The sequence below is a fragment of the Chelonia mydas genome, chromosome 1 (assembly GCF_015237465.2).
Source record: "Chelonia mydas isolate rCheMyd1 chromosome 1, rCheMyd1.pri.v2, whole genome shotgun sequence".
NCBI classification, from domain to species: domain Eukaryota; kingdom Metazoa; phylum Chordata; order Testudines; family Cheloniidae; genus Chelonia; species Chelonia mydas.
This window is the reverse complement of record NC_057849.1, coordinates 173,121,755-173,145,075: the sequence shown is the minus strand read 5'-3', so window position 1 is coordinate 173,145,075 and position 23,321 is coordinate 173,121,755. Positions and strand designations below refer to the sequence as shown.

At 39.6% G+C, this 23,321-nt stretch overlaps 1 protein-coding gene across 7 annotated transcripts in view; it reads right to left on the bottom strand.

The window, feature by feature from the left end:
• Positions 1 to 3,592: 3,592 nt before the first annotated feature.
• Positions 3,593 to 23,321, bottom strand: part of NRIP1 (nuclear receptor interacting protein 1) — a 93,284-nt gene continuing 73,555 nt past the window's right edge. For 5 of the 7 annotated variants that reach the window (XM_043538348.1, XM_037905851.2, XM_037905868.2 and 2 more), the window contains one exon: positions 3,593 to 12,371. In XM_043538348.1, coding sequence (XP_043394283.1) covers positions 8,501 to 12,001 — 3,501 coding nt within the window. In that variant the 5' untranslated portion in view covers positions 12,002 to 12,371 and the 3' untranslated portion in view covers positions 3,593 to 8,500. The remainder of the gene's footprint in view (positions 12,372 to 23,321) is intronic. The other 2 variants (XM_043538350.1, XM_043538349.1) reach the window with 1 other exon arrangement.

Sequence of the window (23,321 nt, the reverse complement as noted above, 5' to 3'; positions counted from 1 at the left end):
TATGGGTGGTACCTGTACTTTTAAAATATTTTCACTCTTCTCCCTCCAAACTGGGTAGGCACGCAGTCTAATCCTGAGTTCTCAGGTCACTGCGATTTTCAAAAAGCATAGTCTAGTGCTGTAGTTTCTGTGCATTACCAGGCTGCCAACTTCAGAATTGCCACTCCCTACCCCCAATGGAAGGACACTTCACTGCTTCTCTCCTGTGTCACCTGTGATATAGTAAGGCATTACAAAAAGCACACCTGTCCGTGAAGAGACAGAAAAAGCCCACTCCTTTAAAAAAAATAAATATATATCTTATACTTACAGCAGCTTTCTGTGCTGACGTTGCAAAAAGGGAATATGAAAACAGGAAGTTTCCTAAATACACAAGATCCTAAGCAATACCTTTGTGTGTCATGACACTTCAAAGACTGCTTGTGTCGGGACAAACCATTCCAGCCACGATGCTAAGTTCGCATCTCACTCTCTCTGTCCTAGTATGATTTGTAAAAGCTGACAACTTGGAGACTGTCACCTTCCTGTGGGCACAGAGACCCAGGCAGGTAAATATCAGGAAACCACATAAATAGGACAGATACCTGAATGTCCCAGAGGCCATACATGAGTACTATACTCTTGGGGAAATTTTGCACAACTACGCATGTGCAGAATTCATGTCCCCCCCAGATTTCTTTGCTTCCCTGAAGAAAAATGACTTTCTGAAGGGAAAACAAAGGTAAGCCGCAAAAGCGGTCATGTGCCCCTCCCCAGCAATGCAGATGTGTCATTTTGGGCACCTGGAGCAGCTGTTGGAGAGGTAAATCACTGCAGGGGGAAAAGGCAGGGCTGAGGATGCCCTGTCTGGTGGCTCCCACCCTGTGCCAGGCTCAGCTGCTAGTCCTGGCTGGGGCGGACAGGACTTGCTCTTCCCCTAAAAGGAGCGGCCAGGCCCAGGTCAGACCCACCCCCAGAAACCTCCCTGGTTTCACCAGAGAGTTCTGCACACACACCTCCCACCCCCAACACTCCTCAGCCATGAGGGAAAGAATCATAATATGGGGAGCTGCTCCCCTATGTATCCGGACCCTACCACACCCAAATCCCCCCCCACTGAGGTCCCCACACTTGAACCCCCACCCCATTGAGTCTCACTTCCTGCTGTGGAAACCCCCCACCCCCACTAAACCCCATCCCCCTTCAACCAGACCCGCACTCCAACCCCCACCCTGACGAGCCCTTTGCACCCAGACCCCCAACCAGCAGCATCTGGACCCCCATTCACCATGCCCCACTCCCCCAGTACCCCTATCTGCCCCCACTAATCCCCCACACCCAGACCCTCCTGCTGAGCCCCAAACACCTTCACCTGGACACCCCCCCACCCGTCCCCGAGTCCCCTTGCCCCTGAACCTGGAATCCCCCAACGAGCCCCAATGCATCCAGATACCCTCATCCCGCACCCAAACCCCACACTGAGCCACCCACACCCAGATTGCCCCACATGGAACCCTCTCACCCCACACCTGGATCCCTTCCACACACTTGGATCTGGCAGGCTTGGCCTGCCTATCCACACCTGGTGCGGAAGGGCAGGGCTCCAAAGGCGTTTCCGGGGCAGGCCTGGATCTTGCACTGTATCAGGGTTGGGTGAAGCCCCACCACTAAGCCCATGTCCAGGCGGAGCCGGGGGGCTCCAGCATGGCTGTTGGGAGCACAGACCACTGGCTGCACAGAGGCGGGAGATCACCCTTCAGCTTCCCCCCCACCCCTCCCAGGTCTGGGTGAAGGGGGATGAGATTTATTTATTGACAAATAGAATTTGCAGAAATTTAAAATATTTTGCGCACTTTTTTTCTGGCATAAAATTCCCTGAGTAGTAGTACTAGGTGTGATCACCACCTGTGGGGTTTTCTGTGGAACTGTTCAAAATAATTAGATCAGAGCAGACGAAAAATTAACTAACATCTCAGAGTGAACGGTGACTGATGTACCCCCAATCCCAAGGCCTCCCATCACCACCCTTCATTCTGTGACTCACACTGGAAGCATATACTCCAAGAATACTAACTTTGATCACAAATTGTAGCGTAAAGCTTATCTAATGGGCACAATTGAAGGGAAGTTTTAGTTTCGCATTTAGAAAAGTTATTTTTCTCATGGAACCACTCAGAAATTTGGAAATAATAGCTATGAATTGAAGGTACGTAAAGTCTCAATGGCCGACCAGGTGCTGGATGCAGCAGGCGCTGTCCATACTGTGCTTTCTCGCTGGTGGTATGAGAATTAACAAGCATGGAAACCTTCTGTGCCCTGACACTGTACCTTCTAAATACTGTTTCAAAGGGATACACTTTTATAATGGTCAAAAACAAACAGGTTAGTGATGGATATTACCCCTACAGACTCCCCCCCCCCCGATGCCTCAGTCAGTGTCAGACCAACAAGAAGGGCCACATCCTGCCCCTACTTGCTTTCCCGCACCATTTAGCTTGAATGAATCACAGTTTCACATGGAAAAACCTTGGTCTTGCTGCCTGGTTTAAGGTGAGCATATTTTACCAGAAACAAACAGCCCTGTGGAGTGTTCAGTGTGATAAAAGTGTTTGGAGGGAAGAGAAAACTTGTATGGGTGTAGATATTATCAAAGATATTCTCTTTGATCACCGAGCGCTAGCAGCATTTTGTTCAGTAAGTCCAAATGTTTGTTCAAACCAGCAACAGAGCTCTGCATAGACTACCGATGCCCATTCAGAATCCTATTGATCTCTAGTTTCTTCCTACTTCAACATCAAACACCTTTTCTTTCGTGTGTTTAGCCCCAGAGAAGTTATTGTACGAAGAAATTAAGATTTTCTTGTAGAGAGACTCCAAAAATTGAAAAAAAAATTAGCAATTAGGGTCACATAATTTGCCAGCAAAATTATCTACCTGCTCAATTAATGTCATGGTAACACTACTGACTCCAGTGAAGCTCTGTGAGGGTACCGAAGTGCTTTGGGATCCTTCAGAACAAGAAGGCGTTACATGCAATAAGGGCCTGACCGCACTGTAATCTATGGAGTTTTGTATCAACTTCAATGGAAGAAGGATCTGTCCCGCCCCATCACGTCATACTTTCCAGATGAAGTTTCCTGACAGTCTTATGAACAGATATTTATCATCCTGTCTGGCAGTGCAGACAAGGAAAATGTATAATCAATTAAACTGAATCTGAATTACTTTCCTGCAGTTGTGCAACTCCACAAACAGTACGTCTAAGAACAAGTTCTTCTAGTACTTGCTTAAAATTCTGTGGTGGAACACAATATTCTGCACCCCTCAGTTATTGCTGTTCACAGTAACAATTACGGAGGACATTTACAAATATCAGAATTAAAAATTATGTTGAATCTTAGGCTGAGAATCTTATCTGTTTTACTAACTCATTTCCACCAATTTTCATTGGTTTCTTACTGCATATTTTGTTGAAGAAAATGTGGGGTCCTTGAAATCCTGCAGTTACTTTTGGCTGATGAAAGTTTACATTACTAGTGTGGTGCTTCTGGACCACGAAGGCTCAAAACAGAAAGGACACACAGTAAAGTAGATTTAAAAACCATCAACACAATGCATTTTTCTCATTTATTCAAATTTTCTGCAGGAAGTAAACACTGAAAGATTTTAAAAAAACTTCACTCTGCAGTATGTACAGGTTTGTGACATCACATGAAGAAATTAATTTCTAATAAAAAATGAGACCAGTTATATTACTGAAAACACATCACAACAAACTTGGTTGCAGTAAACCCCAGAATTCTTATGTATGGCAATGAGAACTGTCATTCCATTGTTTTAAAATGGTGAAATACTCCTGTTACAATATTTCAATTATTTAAAATGGAGTTCAAAACGTATATGACCGATTAGAATTGTGTGAGTTCTTTATGCTTTAAAAGTAGTTTTGAGGTTTTTTTCAAGACCCTTTTGATTTGAAGCACATTCTTTCACAAAGCTAAAATACCACAACAGAAGTCATGTCCAGAAATGGAATACTGTTGTGTGTTTTGATGAACTGACCTGACTTTAAGACATTTTTGCCAATGCACAGGGTCCCCCATGCACTTTTCATGCAGAAGGTAATCACAACTTTAAATAAAAGGTATTTTCTATACATTCTTCCAGACTTGCAACTGTATACTTACATGCAAAAGTTTTTAAATCTATGTGATCATATTTACACTTATACATGGAATATACATAACCAAAAACAAGATTAGAAGGTTTTTTCCTTTCCATTAGAATACAAAATATGTATTTTTCATTAAGGAAACCACTATTTACATCACCTTTTAAAAACCAATTTCAACATATTATATGTTTAACAAGTCAATTTATTTACATATATAAATATATATAATATATACTTACCAGTTTACTCCTCTGTAAAATGCTGCAGAGAACAAACTGGTAATATTTCACAGACGTCAATGAGAGCTGTAATACTCTTTTACTGACAACATTTAGCAGGGAAATTTTAAATCATTCATATTTTTCTTTTTAATTGTAAATTAAACATTTTAAAGTGTTATAAACAGTAGATGGCTAAAACAAGTGAAAAATATGGCTGAATTCCATTTCAATCTTCTGATATTCATAAACTGCTTCATCTGAAATGACGGTTTAGTCATATCAGTGGAAGCCTCCCTAACCTTTATTCTTTCCATGGTCACATGCACCTTAGCAGTTTATGCTTCTAAAACTGAGGCAGAAGAGAAACCAGAAACAGCAATTCTGCCCTCAGTCCTCCATACCTCATTTCCCATTGAGATTTAGTGCAATTCTCGGCTCTCTCCACCCCAGCTATCAGGAATATTCTAAACTCCTATGTAGCTGCAGTGCAAGCCCCTCTTCCTCCATGGTGCTGCAAACCTGGAGTTTGTTAGTCAGGTCCCACAGCAGTATTCACCAAACCTGCACCCCCCTCCTAGACTACTATTCTCATCCATAGTATGATAATTTAAGCTCCTTCCATGCAGGTCTGAAGAATAGGGTCAAGTTGCAACCCCAACCACTTCCTCTCCCACTTTTGTCCCCCACTCCCACAACTGGGAACCCCCTATTTGAGGAGTGGTAGTGGAGAAAGCCACCAACTGCGTACGTCCTGGAAGAAAGGGTCTACTAGTCATGGGGCTGAGGATTACTAAGGATAGAGCTGTGAGAAAGTGCAGAAACACAGAAACACAAGGCCTCTATATGGATGATCTTAGTCTATCACTGATCCTTCAGAATCCATTGCTGGTGAAGCAAACCCTGCCCCTGCATGCTGATTGATGGAACAATTAGGAAGAGAAACCCATAAGAAGAATTTTAGTGATCTCCTCCCCTGTAACTCCTGGGTGAGAGCTAACAGAGAGGGCTATCAGGCCTTTTAGGTTCAGCTAAACCCTTTCCAATTGGCTTCAGCTTGCCAATATGGATAGGGGCAAACCAGGCTTTAAAATTTTCGTTGCTAGGCAAGAATCACATTGGTATTTGGGAAGCTAAAGTAGACAATAGTTTTGCCCCATCCACCAGTGGCTAACCAAACAGTATTAAGTAACCAGTTTAGCAGGAACTGTGTGCCAGAAGAGTGCCCTCACCTCTTTTCTAGGGTCTTACTGATCATTGCAAATTCTGCCATGGGTGAGATTTTTCTATCAACATGTTCTAAAATTATATTATGCTATATTGTAATTTACTGACGTCTGAGAGTTTTAATTCTCTTTCATTAACCTCATCTAAAAGGAAAGCTAAATTGTTAACTGTTAAAACAGTTAACATTTTAACTTAAATGTCACATAAGCTTTAGAAAACAAGTTTAAAAAGTATATATTATAAATAACAATAAACTACCATAGAATAAATACAAGGTAAGCACCTCCTAGGGGATTCTGTCTCACTTCTTGCTAGGGTTGGTTAGAAGACAGCGAAGTCTGATGTTCCCCCATTTTTCATCAGAATTTTGTTATGATAGAAGTTTTCCAATCACATCTACTTCACTCACATTCAAGCTGCCTCCTACTGTGTATGAAGTACGCAGTGCTCCCCAAGTAAACTACATCGTTGTATTTATTCTAGGGACCATCTATTATTCTATATTTCACAGCTATATACATGTAATTTCAAGAAAAATAATCACTTAAGACTTTAAGAGACATGTTTCATGGATGGAACAAAATGCCATCTTTTTCTAATATTTATGTCAGGCTGATTCATATAAAAAGATTCAACTCCAATGGCAATAATCTAAAATATAGTTTACCTTGTTAATTTCTATGACATTTTATTTGTCAGCAGGCCACTTATTATAAATGCTAACTATGAAAGAAACAAAAAAACCTTTTTTTTTTTGTAATTTACTGCATAGCTGAAGTCAGGCTAGGGATAATGAAATTTAAAATAATATTAGACTCATGTGAAAGTTTTAAAATACATATCTCCTTCAAACAGCTCAAGCATATATTAAGCTTTGCCCAGACAACATAAAAATGTATTTTTTATTCCCTCTATAAATCTCTATACCTTGTGGGATGTTTTGTATAGGGCACTGTTAAATATTTGTGTTCCCTAACACACTACAACTTTCATTATCTAGATATTATCAGGATTTTGTTCATAACACAGGGAATTTTCAATGAAATAAGCAGCTATTTAGAACATGATCCAGTATTGGATAAATTAGGTTCAGCAGTACTTATGGTTATTAATACAGTTACTTTTGTTTTGGAGGAGTGGGGGGAGGTAATTCTTTGCATTTTTCCATGAACGTTTGGTGCTTCTTGGCATTCATGTGTGCCACCAGAAAAGCGTGCTGCTCAGCTTTTCCCACGACAACAACGCTTTCAATAAGTCCTCCTTTTCTTTTAACGCTTTCAATGAATCTCAGCTTTGACCTACAACTCTCCACTACTCCAGTCCAAGGCCAATTTTGAAAAAATGCTGCCAACATTACAAAACGTTGGGTGGAGGCAGGGGAACAGAGGAGACAGGCCATTTCTGAGATGATATCCACTATGGAATAGAACAAAACCACCAATCTTATTTTCACACACAGTGACACCTAACAAATTGTTCTGAATCTAGGTTTTCAGGGATGAAAGGCCAGTGTATTAACCACAGATCAGCTGCTCAGAGTAATAAATGTTTGCAGAATATGCAGTTACAGGAAGACCCACCATGTTTTCCACCAATATCTCACAATTTCCACTGAAATATGGAATATGTATTATATAAATACCGTAACTGTTCTTTTAACAGGAAGCAACATGGAGCTGAAAAAACATTTTGCTTATGTGTTTCACAAACTGGTATCAATGGCAGTTTTCTGGCCACAGAAGACGGGTCTGTTTATTCCAAAATTATAAGATGCCTTTTTTACCTTCCCTTTATACGTCTGCATTTAAACTCCTAGTGGCACAACTGCATTGTAGACACTTCCTACACTGATGGGAGGGGTTCTCCTATCAGTGAGAGGCGGTAGCTAAATTGATGGAAGAATTCTTCCTCTGACTTAGCCCTGTCTACACTGGAGGTTAGGTCATCTTAACTGTGTTGCTCAAAGGGTGTGGAATTGTCACACCCCTGAGACACATAGTTGGGTCAACTTAATATTGACTGTTGACTTGGCTTAAGACAGGGGAAAGCAACAGGTAAAAGTGGACCAAAAAAAGACTTTTTTTTTTTTTTTTTTTAAACAGTGTAGATGAAAATCTGCTTTTTATATAAAACGCTAGGAAAACCTAGAAAACAAACAATCTTTAAATCATAACCCCTATTTTATATGACTACTACTCCGGGTTCTGCAGAATGTTCTAGTCAAAAGCAAGTGGAAGGTGGGGGGAAAAAACCCCCACCACACCATGATTCGGGGATAATCACAAAAATAATTAAATAATAAAAACACAAAATTTGGAAGCACTAAAAATTACATTTCAGTGCATTTGATTAATTAAACACTGACAGATTACTAAATCTACTCTACTACTACCCTGGATGGACTGTTCCATTTCTTAAAAAAAATTCTTAAAGTTTCACAAAACGTATTAAACACATATCAAAGGTTACACTGTCTCTATGCTTAAACCGCCAAAAAAAGGGAATACACTATGTGGAAAGAATGAAATGCAGCAGAATGCATTACCACCACCTTGGCTGTATGCTTACTTTATTTTATACCTAAATACCTGTTGTTCCAAATAAGACTTCAGTCACAGACTATTCATACCTTACTTTGATGCATACAGAATTGTGTCTTGTACAGCTTATAACTCTCACAGTTTCCTTGTGACTATCTACGGTAAAGCAAACATATCTACATGTTTTTAAATATCACCAGAAATACAAAGTTTCTCAAATGAAAATATGATTCAATAAGACCATGCTTTTCTCAAATCATGCTCAATTTATACAGTATTCCAGTTCATTTTTTTTTTTTTTTAAATTTTATTAACACAGATTCAAATCCACTGACTGTAAACTCATTTGTTGGCTGTATATTTCACTCAGGTTCTTTTTTGATTGTTAGCACCTTTTCCAAGAGTCCATACACTTCTCCATTCACATTGTGTTGATGGGAGCTCTTATTCCCCATATGGCTATTGTAAGGGCTTCTTAAATTATGAAAAGGAATTTTAGGTTCTGTGTCAGGTAATAACTCCTCCTTTATTGTAACGGGAGTTGAATTTTCCGTAAATGAAGGTTCACTCCAAATGTCCTTATCATGTGCTTCTTGGCTACTAACAGAATTGCCTCCTTTCTGTAACATGTAATACAATATTGGATTGGTTTTGGTTAGTCTTGGGGAGTCTTTTTCATATTCACCCTTGTCCATTCCTGTGATAACCCATCTGATGGGGCCTTTTTCACTGGGTATGGGGCAAACACTAAATTGGTCAGATTCAGGTCTAGATACTGTACATCCCAAATGTTCAGAGAAGGGGGAACTAGCAGGACTCTTCACTGCTACTGGGTACTGAAATGTCCTGTGATCTACACAACTGTTTGGTTGCACAGGATTTCCCATTAATGCATTTATTGAGGAAACGCTACATTCGGGTTTATTATTTGCTACATTATTTTTGTTTCCTTTCTTCTTGCCCTCTGTTACTGCATTATTCCTATGCTGTGAAAACTCTCTCTCAGAGTTTTCTGAGAGAAGCAGTTGTTTCAACACATTAAAGCCTTTACTATCTCTAGACCAACTCCTATTTTCACTTTCATTATTCGAACCATGACCTGCAGTATATTTAAATTCAAGATCGCCTCTGTTGAATTTCAGCTCTTGCTGGTTAAGCAAAGGCCGATACAATGTCTCTGCAGGAGACATGTGATTGTTTGAAGCATCAGTCACATTACTTTTTACCTTTTTTAATGGACTTTCTGAAGGCTCAGTATGAAATTTCCTCTTCTTAGGAATGGTGCAAAGGCTCTTTGAGTCTAGAAGTGTCAGTTCACTATTTCTGTGACTTCTGTCCAGATCATCAACGGGGTAACTATCTTGATTCTGTCTCAGCAATCGACTTAACAAGCCATTTTTTGAAAAAGAAAAATCTTCATGTGAAAGAGGCTCAGGTTTCAAGTCCTCAGATGCCGGAGAGGCACCTGTGTTTCTCTGCACTGAACGAGCTATTCCTTGAAATGTGTTACCCTTACTCTCTCTTATTGGCTGTGCATTTGGATTATGAGGAACATCTGATTCTTCACAAGGTTCAGTTTTTATTTTCACAGTCAATATTTGCTCACTCAAAGCCTTATCCACCTGTTCTTGTGAGCTTTCATCTTTTAAAAGCATCTTCTCTTTCTTTTCACTTTTACCTTTATTGGGGGTTCCCAGAAGCAACTGAAGGACAGTGCGTCTTTCAAGGAGATTTTCTATTTCTGAACTAGGAAGTCCTTGTTCAGTGGGTGTAGGATGACAATTGAATATTTTGTTGTTTTCTTCAAATTTACCTGATACATTTGTGAGTAAAGGACTATTCAATCTATCAATCAACCCTATAGGTTTATCTGTATTTACTGTTAGCAGCTGTTTGCTCGTTCTTTGCTCTTCACCTGACATGGAAGTCTGCATTCCACATTGAGCTAAGTTCTGCAACAGCTTGCTGGCACTGAAAGCTGCAGAATTTTGTGCACTTTCATTTCTGTTCATTTTAGTTCCTTGAAGTTCTTTATTTTTTGTAAGATCTATCAAATGTTTAGATGCTGGATTCATTAACCTCTCTGGCTGGACACTGCAAGCATATGGTGGTGAATTATGTTTGACTGCTAGAGAAGATTGGTGGGAGAGATTTATAGGAGAGTCTGCTTTTGTAGAAATAAGCAAAGGTGGAGTGCTTAACGGAGTTCTTCGATTTGCACTGGAACTTTCTGTCACAGGAGTCCTCTTACCAGTTTGTACAGTAAATGTTGCCACATCAGCTGTACTGTGTGGTCCCTGAGAGTCTGTATTTTTCTCTTTATCTTCACTCTTATGCCCAAGTAATAACTGAAGCAGTGTTACTTTCTGATGTGGATTCAGTTTAGAACCTTTAGGAGTGTCTTTATCTTCTTTATTCTCCATACTGTTATCTAGACATGGAATTTTTGGATCCCAATTATGAAACAATGGCAGACTCAGATTATCTAGAGAAGCAGGCTGTCCAGAATCTTGTTTGTCTGTCCTCTGTTTGAAAGATAAATCTATAGGAAGACAGTTAGAATGGGAACTTTCATCATCACTGCTGTCATCTTCTGTAAAACTAGGATTGTTGTCTGAATACTCATCCACAGTAGTTGGTGTGCTACTGTCCTCAAAAATACCCGACCTCTCATTCTGCTCATGCCCTTTTGTTTGTTTAGTTGCATTCTGACTTTTAAGAAGATGTAACAGCAAACTGTTGCTGGGAGATGGTTTTAAATGGTTTCTTTCCAATGTATTTTTGTATCCTACATTTTTGGGAGGAGAATGAACGATTCCAATGGGGCTCTGAAATGGTGCCATATTGCTCTTGCTAGTTATTGTTTTTGCTGATGATCTCATTTGACCATTAAAATGGCTTGGCATTCCTTTTGACACACTGAAATGGCCAAGGTCTTTCTGGGCACTTTCTTGTAATCTGGCCATAGCAGCAAGTCTCTCGCTTGCTACCTGATTTGCATTTTGTGCTTTTAAAGCATGTTCCCTGGAATACTGCTGCAAATGAGCTTCACTTGAAAGAAGTAAAGCTAGCTGACTACAAGCTACGCTGGGTTTAGGAGAAGCAGTAGGACTAGATCTTTTCTCTACCATGCTTGCAACTGCTTGTAATCTTGCAGCACATGACAGAGGCTCATTCATCACCTTGGGTCCATTCTGCCCTGTATGTGGAGATTCTATAAATCTCTCTTTAGGCAGGTTCGTTGTTACATCAGGCAGAGTGGTGTCCAGCTTTTGATCTTTTGCTTTTCTTTTCTTCAGCAGAGTCTTCAAGCGACTAGTTGCAACACCATAGCACCTTACATCTTTCTCCACTTGTAAAGAATCATGGCTGAGGGAATACCCTTGCTCCTTGAGGCTCTGCCTAATCTGTTGTGACAGAGCAACACTCTGCAGCCTAGAGCTGAATGACTGAAGCAAAGAGGCAAGTAGTGTGCTATCCTGTTTGCCTTTAGGCACATTTTCAACCATGCCAGCTAACAAAGCTTCTTTTTTTCCATTCAAATCCACAATGGAATCAGACAACCGCCTTCTCTTTGCTGCATTCCAGTCTTCAGAAGACTGTAATAGTCTTGCTTTTTTGAGATGCAACATGCCAGATCCCTGATATGTATGTGTGTTAAGAACTGGACCATTACTTTGACAGTTGGGAAATATATTTCCAGAAATCTTAAAGTTTTGATCCTCTCCACTATGCCCAGTAGGCTTTTTGTCAACTGCAGTACCTGAGCCTCCCGCTGCCTGATGCATTAGTAATCCCTCTAGGTAAGTTAGAACAACAGAATCCTGGTGCATCTCAGAGCCAGGCTCTTCTCCATGAGTCATGTTCAATAAAAATATCCACAAAGGCTCTGCTTCTATTCACTTTAAAGACTAGTTTGGTGTGGCTGAATTGAGATGCAAGGTTAATAAATAATAATAGGTAGAAGTCTATAATTTTTTCACATAATCTGAACTAAAACAAATGTTATGTTCCATGCAGGCTTCTTCCAGCATATATTGCTTACGAGCCAAAATTTTCAGTCATATCAGTCTCTGTAGATATATAAAATATTTATGAAAGATGTCTAGAAGAATTACTTAGAACATGGTTCCAATGTAATAAAGTTCTACTAAACATTCATCTTCTTCACCTTTGTCCAGGACAGCAGCTTGTTTTTCATCCTTTTTCACCTCCATCATGCATGTCAAATTCCTAGAGCAAAGATAAATAAAAATGATCAGGAAAGATACAAGGGAGAGATCTAGAACATAAGACACACTCAAATGGCACAGGACATTTAAAAAAAAAAAGTAAGGTCCCATTTCCTAGATCATTGCAGGTAACTAGCAACATATGTAATAAATAGCCAAATTAAAGAAAAAACTAAAAAGTATATAAAGCCTACACCTAAAATAAAGCAAATCCCTGAAATTACCCTAGAGAATGAAAATGTAGAGGAAACACAAACCCTCATGTGCCTAGGTATTAGAGGGGGTCATGAATACACCTCTAAGTATGTACTCTATGGCACAAAACAAAAAAGTAGCAGAAAGGAAAATCCCAGTGTATTTCAAAATTTCACAGTTTAAAAAAATTAAGTTGGCATATATTTCATAGTTCTATTATCTTTAGTAAATAAAGCTTACACAGAATATCCTGCACACTGTCAATAAATTAGGACATAAACTAACTCTTAATGAGGATCAGTGGCAGAAGAGGGAAGCCTTAACCTTAACAGCCTTCATTTTGAATCTACATTGGATTTTTTTGTTTGTTTGTTTTTAAATAGGTAGCTTCATTTTTTACACGTTTGCCTGGCAGACAGATGACACACTGGAGATTTAAAAGTAAAAAAAAAATAATCGCTGTCATCCCAGACCAGGTGCGAATTAAATATCATTACCCTCCTTTCCCTGATGCTAAATAGTCTGCCTCAGTCTTTCATTAACACCCATCATATACTTAAATATCCATGTGGCCAATTCTCTGCCTCCCTCTAACTAGCAGAAATCTGAGCTGTGGCTCTCAAACTTTACTGGTTCAAGTACCATCTTCTTAAAAAAAATATTGTTAAATAAAGAGGCGAAACATCAAGCTCACATACCACCAGTGGTACACGTACCACAGTTTGAGAAGCCTGATCATGAGGTGCATATCACCCCTCCCATTATCAATGGGCACAACACAACAGATCCCTGCATTGCACTGAATACTGACAACTACACTTCTCAGTTCCTCCCTCACTGCTCCCAACTAGCAGCAGTCACACTGGAGGTGGAATAGAAAAGCGGCTGGGGTCAAATTCTGAATGCATGGATATTTGGAGGCATTTTACTTTTATATTAATTTCCAGGGAAGTGTCCCTTGATTTCTCAGCTTGATTTGAATATGTAGAGAAGCCTATTTGATTCTTTCATCAGTGAAAGTAGAAGATCATAAAATTCTTTTCTGGAAATCCCAGCAACGGCACTTGCACTGGAATCAGGGGAGACATTTTCAGTAACCTCTTAGGTCTACAGTTCCTAACTGTATTACTCTGGTCACCAAGGGAATGGCTACTATAAGGACAATGCAACAGTTGGGATCACTGCACAGGCCTGATTATTCTCTCAAATTATACCAGCGTACAACTCAAATGCTCAACAAATGCAAGTCAACTGCTGTAAGCAGAAGACTGATCAGGCTCTATGACTTCCTATAAATGCAGTGTGAATTCAAGTTTAAAGAACGAGGTTTGCTGTTGATTATACTGTGACCAGAATTACACCCCAGAGATACAGACATAGGTTAAAGGGACACCACAGTTCTAGAAATGTCAGTAGAACAGTTAAAAATGCATACTTTTTGTAACCTATATACTCAGGCTGTGCAAATCCTCAGTTTTCATATTTCAAGCAGTATAATGAATCCCTACAAATCAGTCATAAAAAAATTACACACCAGCATTTTTAGAATAATATCAAGTCTAAAGTCATCTAAAGATTACTGAAGTCTCAGCTTTGCTCTCAGAGATACAGACACACACTACCCATACTTTATAACAGAACTAACTAAAGTTGTTTCTACGTTTAGTCAAGGATATGAACAAGACCTAAAGAAGGTTTCAGAGTAGCAGCTGTGTTAGTCTATATTCGCAAAAAGAAAAGGAGTACTAAAGAAGTATGCTACGTTTGTATTCATCTAACTAAATGCTGTTTAATAAGCTACAGCTTCTCCCAAACAATGAGCCCCGGGGCAGACTCTTGCCAAATATCACCTCAATGTGAATTAAAATCAGCAGTCCCTGAAAATCAGGGTTCCTAATGGGAACATCAAGTAGTTGGCAAATGCAATGCTAATAAACTAAGGCTGTGTAATAGATGTGCTGAGTCAGGAGCTGACTCAGAACCCTGTCACTCAAATTCCCATCAATATAAAACTAACTGGGACCTAATTAGAGGATCAGTTAAAAGCGAAGATACAGCTGAAGGGCTAATTAGAGGGGGAAGCAACCCCAGCATGATAAACAAGGAGGAAGGAAGCCCTGAAAGGAGGAGGAGCTGAGAGCCTGAAGGAAGGTAGAGCTGGCTGCAGCTACCACTGTTCCCTTTCCCAGAAGCAAGTGGAGGAGCTGGCTAGGACTTGTAAATATGCAAATAGCACTACAGGCGGTGGCCTGCTGGAACAGTATAATAAAGCATGGTAGTGGTGAAGACTACCTAGAGGGGGTGTGGTTTGCACTTAAGGCAAGAAAGGACTCAGTGGATCACCCTGTGGGAAGCTAATTTCTTCAAATATTTGGGTATGCTGTGTATTCAGGGAGGAAAAAATGGTTTACTCCTGCTGTGTTTGCACATTTCAGAGGAGAATCAGGAGTCCACAGAAGACTCTGAAGGCAGCATTTGGCCTAAGAGGATTCTTTTTAGAAATAATTTTACTTCTTTTACAACTAGAAAAATTGTATTCATCCTTGAATGGTTTAAACACACAAGTCCAACTATTCCTAAAGACTTATGATAATCCAAGTTAGCTCTGCTTTGGTATTTCAGGACAAATCACCTGAACAGTGTAAAACTCAAGGTATTATTGGAAAAGGAGAAATCCAGATTTTGTTTGCCTTGGAAAGGTTCTATGGTGACTGACTGAAATGTCATTGCCAAAATCAAGCGAGTGAAAGTTGAGGATGTTTTTGTTAATTGTTAACATTTTGGAGAAAGGCCTTTGTTAAAATTTCTGCATTCCCCCCACCCCCCAATTAAAGGTATCAGAATTTACAATAAGCATATTCTAATCTTTTTAAGAGGACCTTAAGCAAAACCAGAGAAAACAAGACTACACGTTCTTGATATTTTTGAGATGAAAAAACAAAAACTCCACACACAAATGGGGGGTGGGGGGAGGAAACCCAAATATTTTCAAACCTTCTTCAGATATCATACAAACTAATAAAGTGCAACATTGAAGAAATCCTTTGCAGGTAACTTTTAAATTAAATACTTTAGCTAATGTTTTATGCCAATTCTTGATTTAAATTAAATCTCTCCAGCTCTGAGTAATTAAACAAAGACATTGTATTTATGCAAATCCCTCAGGTGCATAAGAGCTCTGTGATAGTAGATGGTATCCATAGACAGTTTAGTTTACTCATAGAAACTGCACAAGAAGTGATTTTTTTTTAAATTACTCACAGCAGGAGAAATTGATAATTTAGAGAAACTGATACATTGAGGAGGAATGAGGACTTCACCAGCTCTTTTAATAAGGCAATTAATTGGGGCAAGTGAAGAAACAGTTATTATGTAATATTGTACATCATTGTGTATGTTTTTATAACAGATAAAATGTGCTGAGCTAATCTGTCAAGAGAGTTAAGCTGGGTCTCGAAGTCAGGTGCAGAGGATGAAATACACTTTTCATACTTCTGATGGGAAGCAGAGTAGCTAGTTGCCTTTTTTGGGTCTGGATCTAAAAGGTATTTGTCTCAAAACTGCAGATTTCAAAGGCCTCTTTGTCTCACGTATTTTTGTTCCACTCTTTGCTCAATACTATGGCTATGTGGAAATTGAGATCAGGTTTAGATTTAATACACAAAGGTAGATCAGCAGCATTGATACACACATCGGAGATACGAGGCTGAGAGATTTACAAAGTTCTTTTAAAGTTCATAATTATATAGAAAGTTATTAATACACAGTATTACAGAAGCTTCGTACAGCAGCAAAGAGAAAGAGGCACGATTGTATGAGAAACTGGAAGAAAGAGGTAAATGTAGAAAACAAAGAAACCTTCAGGAATGTGTTTATCCTTGAACAAACCAGTAACCTTACTGAAATGGATCCTTAACATATATGCACCTCTAGAGTTAGATACTGTAGTTAAATATTATGACAAACTAATGGATAAATTAAGCAAATATTCAGATAAGCAGACCAATTGTATTGTCTCTGAACTAAAAATATAATACTTTCCATTGCAACAAGATCCAAAAGATTAATTCACCATCTCTTGGGTATAGTGCGATTATCCACATTTTTTATGAATATGATGTGCACCTCTATTTGATTACTATCACGCTATCGGCTACAGGGGTGAAAAGGGTTAACTCAGTTCTGAGTAGTTTTTGCATATCTGCAGAAACCAAATCAAGGGCTGTAGATAGTACAGGTGTCAATTACTTTGACCTCTTAACCCCACTATGCTCTGGTCAACAGGTTGGCTAGTAACCCAAGGAGAGGGGTGGGGTGGAAAGAGAAATTCAAGTGGGAAAAATGGAAAAAAAAGGGGGGGGGGGGAGAGAGGAGAGGGGTGTTAAAAGTCTTAGCCCTGAAGCTGAAAAGGGAGAGGCTGCAGAAAAGCAGAGGGAATCCCAGTCCCCAGAAGCAGGGAGGAAGGTCCATGGGAGTAGCTAAGCCTGGCTAAATCTTGAAGGGAATGGTAAGCTTTAGAAAGGACTAAAGTTTAAAAGCAGTGGGCAAACCTACTTGGATCTGCTAAGGAAAAACTGTCGGTAAACAGAGGTGCTGTAACTTGAAGCAGCAGTATACAAGAGGGGTGAATTGTAGGATTCCACTCTGAGAAGAGTAGGTGCTGGGACTGTCACTTGAAAGGTGTGCCCAGGGGAGACAGGTTGGTGGGGACAAAGGTACACCTACCCTGAACCATAGCAATAACTTTCAGGTGTCAACAGATTTGCTACCAGAGACTATACTTTTGGTGATTTCAAAAGATGGGAAAATAAAATCAAGTGACTAAAACATACTTTTAGGCTCTTTTGATAACAAGATACCACTGAAGCCAAAGGTAATTAATCTTCTGAGAACATCTTTTCAAAAGTTAAACCACTACTTTAGAGACAAAGGAACTTTCAAGACCCCATTAAAACAATGAAAAAAGTTATAAGAATGAATCTATTTCTAAACAGCAGTTTAAAACCTAATCTGAGACCATAAAGAATTGCCATTCTCCTATTTAGTTCACTATGTGCACATTGCATCTCCAGTCCAATGAATCAAATCCAGAATTAATTCCTGTGCCATTTTTCTATTCTCAGTGATGATACTACAGTAGTTGCTAAAATGTCTATCTCAGAATTGCATTTTAAACTAACAATTTCTAAGGGGTAGATAATGAAAGTAAATTATATTGGACTAGATCATCCCAGTTGAAGGGCTACTCCTGCTCAGGGGTAGTCAAATTTGTTCTCATAGTGCTTCCTTGGAATTCTTTGGCTGGGTAACATGGAGATCTCTCCTCTCCACCTCTACTATGTCTCAGAGGAGTATAAGTCTTGAGAAATCTACAATGGCTGGAAGTATCCTTTACAGGAATTCTCATAAAGAGGGTGGGTATCCAAACTATGGATGGGAAAAGAGCAAGTTAATGCGGTCACAGGCCACTGCACTTTCCAATTCTGGGACTCAAATGCAATTCCTTGGAACACACAAATAGACCAATTTAGCAAAAAGTAACAGACAGGACCGTCGGAAGGAAAACTATGTAAGGTGCAACTAAACCTCAAAATCTTGCTGGTTATAAGGGTCAGTTTGGGCAGCAATCAGCTGGATCTATGACATACCTTTCTTAGCGCCCCACCCCACCCCAAAACCGAAAACTTCTAGTTCCTCAGTGTCCTGCTGTGCTAGACTCCCATTTGCAAAAAAAAAAAACAACACAATTTCTCATCTATCTGCCTACTTATATGGCCATATCACCTTAGCATTTGAGCACCTCACAATCATTAATGGATTTTGTCTTCACAACAACTCTGTGAAGTATGGATGAATTAGCTGAGGCACAGGTGAATTAACTTGACTTGCTAAAGGCCATACAGGAAGCTTGGCTGAGCCAGATATGAACCCAGGTCTCTTAAATCCCAGTCCAGTGTTTTAGCCACCAGACCAACATTCCTACCTATCTAAAAGGAGAGTTGCAGAAAGGTGAATAGACTTACCCAAGATCACACAACAGGAAAGTGGCAGGACTGGGAAAAGAATTGAGGAGTCCTAGTCCAATGCTGTACCCATTAGTCTTTCCTGAACAGTACGTTTTGCACAGGACTGGATGGGTGCCCCACCATTACTGGCAATACATGGCCTGATTCTCTGTGACTTTATGCATGATGCAGTAATTTACACTTGTGCAAAATGTTTCCAAACCAAAATGGTAGTATTTTGAACTCACTTTGCGTGAGTTCAAATGTAAATGACTGCATAAGGATGCAAGTGAAGAACCAGGCTCACCACCTTCAAATGTTTTTGTTTTTCTTTTCAATATGAAGTAACAATGAAATAAAGATGTGAAGCAACAGAGGTGAATTTAAATAAGGATGAGGAAGTAAAGAAGGGGATTAGGAACTGATCATCAAGAACACAGAAACCGCTTAATGAAGGTGGGTTGCTTTAACATATCATAGCAACATGCAAATATTAGACAGCTTGTAGGAAGACTTTATAGACATGCTCAGACTTGCCTCTTTGAATTCTAGAACGATAAGACATCATCATTATCCATAGTCTAGAAAAGGGATAAGCCATTATGTGTTATATATGTATCACTGGGAGATCCCTCTGGTGACAAAATGGTGGAAGAGGAATAAAACCTTCTCCTCATTGTTTTGTTGAATTAATTCATAATGCTAAGATCATACTGTATAAGAGAAGGTTTGACAACTGGCTGGTACATGAAATTAAGCTGCACACAGTTCTTGAAATTAATTTGGACCATAACACATTTTAATTTAAAATCAACCCATAAACATTCTTGATATTGATAACAAAAAAAGCTATTGAACATAAAAGGGGGTAGAATAGGTTTCTCTTTCTCTTCCCCCCTCCAACCCTGTACCCTCACATGAATATTTCTGTATTCAAACACTAGAACACACCAGGCCAGATACTCACATTAGTTCTTTATAATCAATTAAAATAATCCTCAAGAAAACTAATTCCAGATTGGAGGACATCCTTGCTCAAGGAGTCGTCAAAATGTACCATTTCCTCACAGCATGTGAACAGTTCAATATTTCAGTCACACAAAATTGACATGAACACAAAACTCCTGGCTAACACAACAAATGTTCTTGCCAGTGAGAACAAAAGTGACAGACTGTTCAATCAAATTCAGTAGCAGTAACCCAACACCTGAGAAACAGCACAAGGATGACTGCTCTGGCGGATGAAGCAGAACACAGGCCTCCTCACTTGATTTTTATTTTATTTTATAAGACAGATATTACATTAAATGCAACAAACTTTGGTTACAGCTCTGCCCCCTACATTCAAACAAGGAGGTGGAAGCTGTGCACAAAATTTCCCCTCTTCCCGTGCGGCAAGGTTGATCAGATTCCCAGGAGACAATGTCTCTCTCTCCTTCCCCCAAGTTTCACAGGGAAATTCTACACGAGTCCAGGGATCCACAAGTGGGTCACTTCCCTGGCAATAAGGAGCTCTGGGAGGACATGTAATACAGAAAGGGGCAGGCCTACATTTCCACAGCCTACCTGTCTCTGGGGTGGTGGTAGAGAGGGTGGAAAGCTATATTAGTGCTTCTGCATAATGAGTGAGAACTGGGCAGGCATGTACAGGGAGGGTGCTGTGGGGGCAGGAAGAAGGATCAGGATAGAAAGGAAAAAGAACCAGAAACCAGTCAGCATAAAGACAAAAGGGAGAACTGTGGTCAGACCACAGGTTAATGCAACATCAGGTCTGTATACATTAAATGAGGAAAATTAGTGTGTGTATATATTACAATACCTTATGGTATTTCTCAAGTTATAGAGCTCAACAGGATACACATGTATATTAGATACCTTTTGACTAGCATTGTGATCTTTAATAGCCACAGCTGTCAAGACCCTGATTTTACGTTTCATCCGAATGAATATATCTTCTGCACCCAGGGGTCAAATTGTGTGTGTGTGTGTGTGGGGGGGGGGGGGGGGGGGGGAAGAGGAGTACTCTCCCAAACACTGTCCACAAATTTTATCTCCACCTGTGTGAACCATCAAAAGGAAAGACCTTACTAGCAACAGTTTGTGGAGAGGTTCAAAAATGAACATACAGCTCTCTGAGCAACACTGGGCTCTTTAGGCTTGGCTTCTTTATGACCAGTGAAAAGATAAATGTCATTTACTTCTGGTACCAAAGTGAGACTTCATTCACAGTAGACTAATTGTGCAGATCTGTGATGGTCCTTCTCTTCCGAGATGAGGAATGAAACAGTTAACATTTAAATCAATTATCATCCATGGACACCTCACTGAGATGACTGGCACAGTTCACACCTCTATTGTTTTAGACTCTCTGCAGACTCAGGTAGACATATTTGCATTAATTACATGGTCAGCATTTTTGAAGTTTTCTTCACAATCATAAAAGCTATAAGATTTTTTTTTTTTTTTTAAGTTGAAAATGGAGTTTCTGGAAACCTTGGTAGCAGCCTGAGAGACGTGTCAATACCTGGTACTACCACAAACCAGCTGATTCCAAGCCCTGCCTGCATCACAAAATATACTGCTGGTACATAGCACTTTTCTGAGCTGAATTGTATCTACTGAAAGAAACACACTTCAAGTGTCTCCTGCACCATTAAAATACTGACCCATCTCAAACCTGTTTAAATGGATAGTTCATCTATCCACAAACTTAGAGAATGCATAGGTGTCATCCTTGGGTGAGGCAAATCCACCTTATTCACCAAGTTACACATATATAAACGTACAGTTCATACATTTAAGCCAATTTTTAGTGCACATACACAGTCTCTCTCTCTCTCTCACACACACACGCACTTTTAGAACAAAGTCATACTAACACTAAACTAAATCAGACTATTTCTGAACCTTTCTAGGTTCTACCTATCTCTTCACTTCCAACACAACATCCAGAAATCTGTGGATGTCAGAACTTCTATTCTGTTGCATCTTGCATCTTGCAACAGAATGGAGCGTTTTCTTATGGAGACAATTTCAAATTATTTTGCAGATAATAACTAGACCAACCTGTCTCTCTCTGCTGCAGCACAGTTGTCACTCTGGGGCAATAAAAAGAGAGTGTCTTCTCTGCGTGAACTTGAGCCAGTTAAGGTTCTGGAAATGCTGAGGGATGGCACATACTAGAACCTGTGAATTACGCTGCTGCTGACCTCATCAGCAGTTATCCAAATTTTTACCCTCTTTACAACATATTACTGAAAGGCACCCTATGTGGGGCTACACCTTAGAATCATTTAGTTGTTGCCTGCAATCCATGCTGGCAACAACAACTCTCTGAGCAAAGTCTGAGGCATTGGTTTTGACCTACCAAGTCCCAGACGGTCTGGGTCCTGGCTTTCTCCTTCTGATATCATGATAGCTGTGATAAGCTCAGGTGTCCTACCTAACAACGGCCTGGCTTAAATGGGAGTGGTTTGTTAGGAAGGGACGGATTCTCAGTTTTGGCACTCACTTCCCACAATGGATCATTCAGAGCCTGGAGTTAGTGACATTAGGAAATTGCCCTACATTCATTTGTTTTCCCAAGGCTTTCTATGGGATGGGGGAGGATTTGACTGAAATTCAGTTGGAAGGATAAGCAGTAGGAATTTATTATAACGTTTGAATAAACCTACAGAGTTGCTGACTAGTATAACGCTCACATCTAATTACAGACAAATTAAATCAGAGAAAGTTTCTGTCACAAGCCTTCCACATTCAGAAAGTCAATTCTTTCCCCTTGGAAATACTACTGGTGGAATCAGGTACTCTTCTTCTATATGTTTAAATATAGCATCTTTAACAACACACAAGTACCACAGGACCTCTTAAAACCCCTTAGCCACAGGTGTAAATAAAGAAAAGAATATGTAGTTTATAAAATATAATAAAATGCATATTATTTAAACACAATTGTCACCCTATGCCTGGATATTTAAAGAAAAGTAAGCCCACACGAGTAATCTAGGATCTTCTAACCTGTAATGTTCTAACCTAGAAATTGATACGTTTGCAAAGTCTCTTGTCCATTATTCTGGCAGTCAAGGGAAATAGCCCTACCTATAATGTATGTCACAAAGTCGGATTGAGTGTTTGACACCTAGAACTGTCCCTGTCAGTAACCTGCTTCTATTGGAGAAAAAAGAAAAAGTAAGGAAGAACATACTGAAGAATACCGAAAAATACAGAAGAGGTCACGGAGGCGGCAGGGAAATAGAAAACCAAATCTCGACAGTGAAATATGCAACTGATCATTTTGATTGACAGCTGAAAGTGGAACTGTCTAATTCACACTTGAATACAAGACTGATGGCGAAAAAGGGATGGAGAGGTTGTTTCTTTCCAATCCTATTCGATACTTATTTAATTCTAAATTTAAAATGAAAAAAAAAAAAAAAATCTCACCAGATACTTATTGTCCTTAAACTTGTGACAACTAATTACCAATTCAGCATTCTACTTGCCAACTCCCAAAGAATGAAACTTCATTCATATACAGTGAAGAAATCAATATTCTCCTCAGGACAGTCATGCCACTGAGGTTTGATCAATACTCACAGATGATGTGTTTCCACAGAACTCTGACCTCATACCTGCTGTAGAAAGATAGTGGCCAATTTCTCTATTGCAGGAAGTTTTACAATTCTCAGTAGTACTATTGGAATTGCTGGAATAGCTTTAAATGGTTGGTGACATTCACATTGAAAAGTAAC